Below are 9,833 nucleotides of genomic sequence, written 5' to 3'. Positions count from 1 at the left end.
ATGCCAACCCAATGAGCTTTTGTTTTTTATTTTAATTTGATTAAAAAAATGTCATCTTTACTTCAGTGTCATTTTTATGAGGTTATGTCTTAAATGTTCTTGTTGATTTACAGTACAGCAGTATCTCATACAAGTTCATGTGCATTAAGAGTTAGAGATCGATAATAATAATAATAAATGCGTTGTGTTAAATGTATTTTAGTTATTGGGAACCTCTGTTGTAAGAGGGGATGAGATGTTGTGTATTTTTGTAGTTTTAGTTTACGTGTTTGATTCCTGAAATCTTCCTAAATCCGTGAGTAGATTTGCCCATAAATCAACTCCATACTTCATACTAAAACCCTCCTCCAGATTCATCAACGTCGTGTAAAACTGATTTGATTGTAAGTGTGTATGTTCATAATTGCAAATCAATCGTAAACTGCAGAAATGAAGCACCATATAAGGAGGTGATGGTTACTATGGAGAGGTGCTTCCTGTCGACCTGCAAGAAAGAGACTGAGAGAAGGAAAAACTTCTCCAACACTGAGACTGAAGTTATTTTTGTAAAGTACTGTGGCTTAATGGACCAGACGATGTTCTCTTGCGCTCAAATACTATATGAAACAACAACTTTACACACAGCGTACTTTACATAAGTGCTCCCAGCACTATATGTATATCAATACAGTACAAAGTGGAGCTGTGGAAAACTTTTTCAATTTCTTCTGTTAGTAGCTGTGAGCTGCCGATCCATCCAAGAAGTCAAAAGAGAATGGTTGAAAATGGTTGTATGGTATGGTTTATTATTGTTTTCATTATTCAACATGTAACCCAGACAACACGTAGGATATGAAGTCAATTTAATTAACTTTTTACATTTTTGAGAAACCTAATCTGAAGCTTAAATATGGGAATTGCCAGCTAAATGTCTTATATGTGTGTTATGTTCTGCATATTGTGAACACAACAGAGCACAGAATGCATTCATGTAAATATTTGAGAAAAATTTTTTTTCGAGATGAAAGAACATATATCTCATATTATCTTGTGCCATTCTGCTGTGTGGTTGTTGCTGGTTTGACTCATGACCAGACCTGATGGCTTTATTGGACACCTGTCCAGAAACATAACTATTATTTTCATCAATTTGATTGACTATTTAATAACCTTGACACATCTCCTGTATGCTGAGCGAGTGAACTTTTTTTTACACTCTGTGATGTCGGATGACACATTTTGGTTTGAAGTGAATTCATGAAAACTCTCTTATTACAATGATTTCAGTTTTGCCGCTGATGAGTAGTAGTACTGTGTGTTTGTATCAGTGTGTTTTGAGTGCTTTGAGGGCGGAGACAGAAAGGAAGCCGTGCAGGATGACGGCCATGGTGTCGTAGAGCAGCAGCAGCAGAGTCACCCTCCAACAGTAGGTCTGTAGGACACAAGAAGACTTGTCATACATTCATCCCTGGGTGCTTTTAAATCTCATCATAAGGCTCTTCTTTTTGTGAACACTATTGGAAATGCTTGATATTCTTCTTTATTCACGCTGGTTTAGTCTTATTCATCTGATCTCATGTATTAGACTGTCTTTGCTTCCTCTGTGCTCATAACTTTTAACCTTACTCTCATCTTATCTTCCTTGTTTGGTTTGTTTTCTTCTGTGCACCACTATGTAACATTGTTAGGAGTGCTATACAGTTTATAGTAATTATAATAATTATTATTATCTACACAAAATCATCATAATTTTATCTCAGATACCTGATGAAACCTTGTACATCTCTTTGAAGCCACTGATTTCTCCTCATCGTAATTATAATATCTCACTCATTAAGGACGAAATGAAAATATTGTATCAAGATTATCCTGTCAGAATAATTCAAATTCACAATTATCCTGATAATCATCAAAATATCATAAAAACTCCTGAATCATTTTACATTTAGTTAATTAAGTGCTATTGCCTCACAGATAAGACATCTTTTTAAAGTGAAAAACACGTTTACCAATTAAGATGATCATAAATCCCAAGGTCTCCCTGCATGAATAAAGGATAAATACATTTTTAAAATGCATTATTGTATGCATTTCCCTACACTCATATATCCCATTAACCTTTCCCCTCCTGCTCTTCTGTCAATCATTTTATCTGCCTTTTCCCCTTTTCTTTTTCTTCAGCTATGAACAGAACAGAGAATACAATCATCACACTGACTGCCAGCATCTCCCTGGGACATCCGTGAAACATTTCTGGGTAATTGTGGTTGTCGCAGGGCTCTGTGTTGGAGATGGTGCTGAGGCTGTAGCAGTAGACGACGAAGGCCAACAGTGCCACCAGCAGGCCAACCACATTACTGCATGCACAGCCTCGAAGCTGTGGAGGAGGGAAGTCCAAGATTCTCATCATTATATTATTGTAAATGTATGCATGTACTTTACTATATCAACACGTACAAATTAATATTGTTACTATAATTTTTACAATTTAAGCTTGGGCTGTCAGTTCATTATTATGAATAACATCTTAGCATATAGTTGTAGTATTATGTGTGTCTCAGATACACTGTAACACAGACTAAATATAAATACAGAGGGTGTAAAACTTCCATCATGTTTAAGGTGCTACACTCAATTCAGTTCTCAGAGGCCTCAATTGCATAATTCCTGCATGTATGTTGTTGAAAATGACGAAGAACGTATCGCGTGTCAATCATTTTGGATTTCTTTTCTGTGGAATCGTTGTTGGATACCTCTCTGGATTATGATTTCATTTTGTGAACGTAGGATTATTCATATCTGCTTGGACAGAGAAGAGTTCTTCTGACTGTGTGTGGACCTTGTACGATTCACCAACAGTGCCTCTTTACGCTTTTCTTCACATCGTTTTTGACAACATACTGTACATGCAGTCTGATGCGTAACAGACTTCATCTGTTTAAAACCCTCTGTGTTTGCTAGATTAGCATGTTATGTCACTGTACCAGTAGTCTGCTGGAGTTCCTCTCGTTAGCGATGGTGAAAGATCCTCCTGCCACAATCTGCAATACACACACACACACACACGCACAGTGGTTGTGGTTGGTAAATTGAATTGAGCTGTAGTCACTGTGAATAGCAAGCCAGCAAAAAACAAGTTTGTTGTGGTTTAATTGCAATAAACATACATGTCATATTGATACACATTTTCATCAGAGTGACACGCAAATTGTGTCTCATTTGTGAAAAATTTGCTCATACCTTATTACATATGAAACTATCACTGTTGATAGATTGTCAAAGTAAGTCAGTCAATTGCTGGCTCCTTGTTGAAGACCTCTAACCATCAGGAAACAGCAGGTATGTCGGTTGCATATGCAGAATGATTTTAGATGATGTATGTAATAAGAATTTTGTATAACCTCATGTCTTAAAGTTTCTATGTTCAGGTTACAGCTTTAAGGGTCTTGATAACTTTCCAGAGTCTTTGATATATTTGTAAGTTTTACGACTTTGGCACCCTCGTTGACCTAGGGGGGCCCCATGTCTTCAAGCATGTGTTGAACTTTTTATGACTTTAGTATCCCCACTGCTGACCTAAAAACCTTAAGCTATATAAGTGACTAAATGTTATCAGGGGCCTGGCAGTCAGGATGTCTGGTTCTGCACGAAGATTAACTGTCAGTGACGCATCATCTCCTGAACCCTTAAAAGACTCAAGTCACAACAGTGATTTGAGCACTTTCTCTGTAGCATCCTCATACGTTGTTGCATTGCTCCTCTTGTACAAGATTAAAGTCAGACGTCGACTTTACTTCTCTGTCTCTGATCTCCTCCTTGGGTGAATTTGTCCGTTCATGAACAAATTCTTTTAACAATGTAGATGATACAGTTTTGGTTGCAAGCCACCATTTGTTTCCTCTTTGGTAGCAAGAAAGCTGCATGTAATAGTCTACTGAGAATAATCAGAAGAATCATGCGATTACATACCAGGAGTCCCAAGAAAAGTGGCAGTATGAAGAGTTTTGGCAGTGTTTGGTTGGAGTAAGCCAGTGGTACTGACAACAGAACCTGGATCAGCCCCAACAGGATGGTCACCACCTACACAAACACACACTTATTTCAATAATATGCAATAGGAAGTTATAGGCTTTAAATTCAAATTACATTGAGTCAACCTAAACTGAGTGGTGTACTGATCTCACCGCAGCAGCTTCATGGTCAAACCAGACAAAAAAACGATGTAATCTGTGTTCAACTACTGCAACCACACCCTCGGAGGACATGGTCCTGAAAAACAGGAAACAAGAGTCAGATTCAATGAATCAGAGTCTTCAGGTTTTATTTTTATTATTGTTGTTTTTAGTAGCTGGTGGTCGTACTAACTAAACCGAGGTGTAAGTGGTAGTAGTAGTAGTAACCTAGGTGGTGGTAGTACTAGTAGCAGCAGTAACCTAGGTGTAAGTGGTGGTAGTACTAGTAGCACTAGTAACCTAGGTGTAAGTGGTGGTAGCACAAGTAGCAGTGGTAACCTAGGTGTAAGTGGTGGTAGCACAAGTAGCAGTGGTAACCTAGGTGTAAGTGGTGGTAGTATTAGTAGCAGTAGTAACCTAGGTGTAAGTGGTGGTAGTACTAGTAGCAGTAACCTAGGTGTAAGTGGTGGTAGTGCTAGTACTAGTAGCAGCAGTAACCTAGGTGTAAGTGGTGGTGGTACTAGTAGCAGCAGTAACCTAGGTGGTGGTAATACTATTAGCAGTAGTAGCCGAGGTATAGGTAGTGCTACTACTAGTAGCAGCAGTAACATATGTGTAAGTAAGTACTCATAGCAGCAGTACGTGTTAATCTGTAAGTGGTGGTAGTACTAGTAGCAGTAGTAACCAAGGTGTAGGTAGTGGTAGTACTAGTAGCAGCAGTAACCTAGGTGTAAGTGGTGGTACTAGTAGCAGTAGTAACCTAGGTGGTGGTACTACTAGTAGCAGTAGTAACCGAGGTGTAGGTAGTGGTAGTACTAGTAGCAGCAGTAACCTAGGTGTAAGTGGTGGTACTAGTAGCAGTAGTAACCTAGGTGGTGGTACTACTAGTAGCAGTAGTAACCGAGGTGTAGGTAGTGGTAGTACTCGTAGCAGCAGTAACCTATGTGTAGGTAGTGGTAGTACCCGTAGAAGCAGTACGTGTTAATGTGTAAGTGGTGGGAGTAAAATTAAAAGTAAGGTGTATGTGAGACTGCAGATTGTTTATGATCCTTCATTGTTTATGATCTATTGATCTCAGGACATAATAGGCAGTTTTTTACCTTCCCAGTCGGGCTGCCTTAAATGGTTTGCACTCTTCACTTCATTCCTCCTAAATTAATTTTAACCTAATACCTTGCATTAAACAGGTCAAGGATAGGTTCCCTCTGACTTTTTCTTAATTTCAATAGGTTAGATAGATACGTGCAATGGTTCATTCAAATTATGAATTGTAGGAAGAAAATTATGTCATGAGAGAATAATGTTTGAAAACTGCAAACATGATGATAACGAATCGGATTAGACTGAAAGCAAAAGGCATGAACAGACTCAAAGAATAACAAAGACAGAGCTTGTGATCAGGAGACACTACAGTAGAGGACAAAGGACAGTGGGAAGCCAATGGACGTAAGTAGCATGTGTGTTTCTATGCTTATCTGTTTGGACAGACACGAAAGAATTGGGAAATAGAAAAAGAGGTAGTGAAAGGGGGGAAGGGAACCGAGAGAGTGTGATTGTGTTAGTTCATCAAAACCACATGTCACAATCCTCTTAGGAAAGACAGGAATGCTGCAGGATAGGAAGCAGATGTGGTGGGAGAAAGAGGAAGGAGGGCAGCAGAGTGAGAAAAGAGTGGGCTTTAAGGACAAGGGGAAGTAAATGAACTGACCCCACAAAAGCATTTTGTTATTAGTCGTCTAGAAACAAACTTTCTGATTTTAATTCATAGACACATTTGTCATTTGATATGCATTTGTTTTTTCACTTATATGGCGATTGTGGGTGTTTTGGGAAAGAGGACTAACTATTACTATGTCCTTCAATAATACAACTCCATGTCCACCTTCAGTGGGGTATAAATAGGGTACATGACGGGTGGGAATCTCTTGGCTTTCCACGATTCGATTACGATTCAGAGGTCAACGATTCAATTATAAACCGATGATCATGCATCTCGATGCAACAAATTAAATCTGAGTTTGCTACTCAGAGTCTGCTCGTCACTTCCTACATTTGTGATAATCATTAAAGTAAATCAACAGGCTAATTACCTTCTCTCATATGTTATTTAAGAAGTAGATATGACTTTCTATGAACACAAAGTCCTCCTGTTACATCCCTGAGAGAAAAACAGTATACTGTAGTCTAGATACAAATACAAATATTTCAATGCAATAATCAATGCAGCTTGCATTTCAACACATCACAGCGGTCTGTGGTCTCCCAGTACCATGAGAAATTATCGTAAATTTCATACAACCAATAAGGTTCACGTCGCGATACATCTAATAATAATTTTTTTTTCCTGACCATAACATGTACAGACAGTGTACATGTTATGGACAGGATAAATACAGATATAGACAGCTACACACATGTATATACAGGGTCCATATCCCTTACATTGTGGCTCTAGATAAAATAGCAGCATTTTGAACCATTTGGAGTTTTAATAAAAAAGGGTGGAGGGTCAACCCCATCCATCCATCCATCCATCCATCCATTGTCTACCGCTTATCCTGTATTCAGGGTCACGGGGGGGCTGGAGCCGATCCCAGCTGTCATTGGGCGAATGCAGGGTACACCCTGGACAGGTCGCCAGTCTAGGGTCAACCCCATATAGGGAATTACAGTAATCAAGCTGAGAAGTTATAAAAGCTGGATACATTTTCCAGGTCCTTTAATTTAGCTCATATTCTAAGCTGATAATATCTGCCCTTCAAAAGACAACTGTCTTATTAATATCCAATGAAGTGACCAGGAAGACACCAAGATTGTTACTCCAAATGCAAAGTGAATTTTCCACGCAGTGCTTTTGCATACAAAGTCAGTCGGCCGTACCGGGTGGCAGGAAAGATGTGATTGACGAAAATATGTGAAGTTTGCATCAATTGCTTATTCACCCACTGAACCAGAAATGGAGACAAAAAATATTATAGCAATATGTGGTCCCCCAGAGACCAACGGTAGTGCCTTAGATATACAGAAACCAAATGAAAACTATGTGTATAAACCAGAGACTGTTTATGGTACAAACAACAAGGTCACTGCAGTATTTATGACTATATTGCGTTGTATTAAGTGTAGAGATGCACCAATCCAGTTTTTTTCTGATCCAATCTGATACCGATACCTGGGCTGAGCATATCGGCCAATACCCGATACCGATCCGATACTACTGTTGAATGAATGAACCGTATACCTTGCCATGTGAGTGAAGGCATCAGGCTTGACATAAACATTTAGCCTTGTTAAAAAAAAGGTAACAAATTAACACAGATATAAATGTACTATATTATTTATTAACAAATAACAAAGTGAACATTAGCAGCAAAAAGAAATAAATAACACTTGTAACCATGTAAAGTGCACTGCAAACAGATATTTTAAAATGGAATATAAAATATAGCAGCTGCCTGAAACCCAACAAACAATGGCTGAATTAACCGGTGCCTGCTCCATGTTGCTCTGTGTTTGCTCATCACTAGCTGCTGTATGTGATGACGTCACCAGCGTTGCAAACATAGAATTGAAGTGACTAGATCGCTGTAATTGTATTGCTGTGTATGATATTAATACAAATGAAATGACTGGATCGGAATGCTGGATCGTCCTCATTCATCCGATATCCGATCCAGCTAATTAGTCAATATTGGAGCCGATATACGATCCGGATTGGTGCATCTCTAAGTGTTTACGGAGCAGCTACGATGTTAACATAGACTACCTCCAATCAAATTGAACGCCATTCAGAAAACAAGCATTTTAAAAGTTGTTTACTTCTGACTTTTTACAAATTACGTAGTTACTTCGGCATCATTTATTGGAATGAAATCACAACAAAATTGTTTATTATGGGTTCATACCGCTGCAGTAAACCAGTTGATGGCTTGCTATTGACAATACAACTCAATTAACTTCAACTGCACCTGATGTTGAACCCAGACACGACGACGTTTGGTTACCAGACATATCTGGGACTTCCACAATATGCACAAAGCAGCACAAGTGGTTATTTCAACCATGATTGATGAAACATTGGTGGTGTTACTAAGCTTACTTACTAAGCTTACTAAGCTCCACTAGCTCCCTGGGGCATCTAGCCCAGGTGACGGAAATAAACACAAATTATGCTGTGGTCAAACACGCAAGCAAAGCAAAGCAAGGCGAAAATTTGCTTCGCTTTTGTTGTGAATGGACCTTAATATTGAAATAATCAACATTGTGCCGTATAAAGTAGTAGGTAGTAGTATTGTTAGACCCTCTGGTGGGAATAAAACAAAACTTGATGTCTAAATCCCTGTGAATGGTTTTGTAATTCATGGCCTACGAGTCACAATGCATGAAGACTTAGAGGTTGAGTAGGTCATTTGGAAAAAACACAACCAAACTTTGAACGCATCGCCGAACCGACAAAGTCCTGCCCCCTTCGTTCCGACCTCTGTTCAAAGCCACTCCCCCAGAACGCCAATCAAGTGCTCAAGATCAGCAGAGTGCAATAAGCATTGACAGACAAACAGGCCGTCCAATTATGTTCTCCAGCCCAAGGTTTTGATTGGACGTGGTTTTTACAGTTCCACCACCGCCACTGATGCCATTTATTTCACTTTTTTTATGTCATAGCATTTAATTTATTCCGTGCTATCGGAATGTTACAAGGATTTCAAGTAATATAACAGAAAGTGTTTCTGAATAGAATCACCTACTCAACCTTTAAGTACATTTTGCCGATGATATGTTTTCTTAAATGAAACATTCACTGCCCCTATGTATGTATGAGTATTTTTCTGAATATATCGTAGTCGGCCTAAGAACAGGTCCAGGACTTCAACCTTTATTATTAATTGAAATGCATTTTGGGAACCCGGCGACTCTGATTATGATTTTTATTGGTTTAAAATTAACGCGTAAACTGGCTTATAGTGAAACAATCTGGTCTCTCAACTCCAACTCCAGAACCTGTTCTCAGATAAGCAGGAAATGACCTTGTAATGTGTTGAAATGACCAGAGACCCAGTGGAATGTCAATGTGAATTCTTTTTCATGGTGGAAACATTAAACACACCCAAAACCTCATTTACATTACATGCCACCACAACATAATACAGTATGACGACGGTTAGTTCTCATAGTTCTGAGATCTCACTGGGCTCATCAGATTGTAAACAATGAGCAGGAAGTCTGCCCAGAACCTCACAAACATAGACCCCAGAGTATTCTCTATCATCAAAATTCTCCGTAACCCAGGCCTCAAGAGCTATTAAGGCGCCCCTTGAAATAAGTCCCTAAAAGGGAATATAACAGGGACACAGAGGCCACACTGATACACAAAATGCAATGCAAAGGTTACAGGCCCAGTGATACAACCTGCCACCACAATGGAGTCCGATTACATTTACTGAGTGTCATGAATATAATAGAACACAGACAGTCTAGTAGTTCAACTTTGCACAAAAAAACAAAAAAATACAAGCATGGCTCCGTCGATGACTTACCTTCACTAGATATGTTAACCAGTGCAGGGATCGGCGTCTCTGGGGGTCCCTAGATAGTTCTGGATGTATCTAAGGGTCTGTAGATGTTTCTAGATGTCTTGAGGGGTCTGTAGATGTCTCTGGATGATACCAGCAGCAGTTCTTATCA

At 39.0% G+C, this 9,833-nt stretch overlaps 1 protein-coding gene across 2 annotated transcripts; it reads right to left on the bottom strand.

Annotated features, from left to right (window-relative positions):
* Window positions 1–763: 763 nt before the first annotated feature.
* LOC311011442 (uncharacterized protein) lies at window positions 764–9,825 on the bottom strand. 2 transcript variants are annotated; one of them, XM_084006383.1, is made up of 6 exons: window positions 9,686–9,825; window positions 4,164–4,248; window positions 3,949–4,059; window positions 2,964–3,020; window positions 2,198–2,356; window positions 764–1,411 (listed from the first exon to the last, which is right to left on the bottom strand). In XM_084006383.1, the coding sequence occupies exons 2-6, from the start codon at window positions 4,242–4,244 to the stop codon at window positions 1,304–1,306; spliced, it is 516 nt and encodes a 171-aa protein (XP_083862509.1). In that variant the 5' UTR covers window positions 4,245–4,248; window positions 9,686–9,825; the 3' UTR covers window positions 764–1,303. The 2 variants fall into 2 exon arrangements, with proteins under 2 accessions (XP_083862509.1, XP_083862510.1); XM_084006384.1 differs by lacking the exon at window positions 9,686–9,825 and having other exon boundaries at window positions 4,164–4,283.
* Between the last annotated feature and the right edge of the window lie 8 nt (window positions 9,826–9,833).

The sequence above is a fragment of the Eutrigla gurnardus genome (genome assembly GCF_963514095.1).
Source record: "Eutrigla gurnardus genome assembly, chromosome: 3".
NCBI lineage: Eukaryota > Metazoa > Chordata > Actinopteri > Perciformes > Triglidae > Eutrigla > Eutrigla gurnardus.
Note: the sequence above shows the minus strand (reverse complement) of the source record. Positions and strands in the feature narration are given on the sequence as shown.

Coding starts and splice junctions, on each gene's coding strand:
- LOC311011442 (XM_084006383.1), bottom strand. CDS start 4,244: ATGTCCTCCGAGGGTGTGGTTGCAGTAGTTGAACACAGATTACATCGT. Junction 3,021..3,948: donor CACTTTTCTTGGGACTCCTG/GTATGTAATCGC, acceptor TGTGTATTGCAG/ATTGTGGCAGGAGGATCTTT. Junction 2,357..2,963: donor GGAACTCCAGCAGACTACTG/GTACAGTGACAT, acceptor CCTCCTCCACAG/CTTCGAGGCTGTGCATGCAG.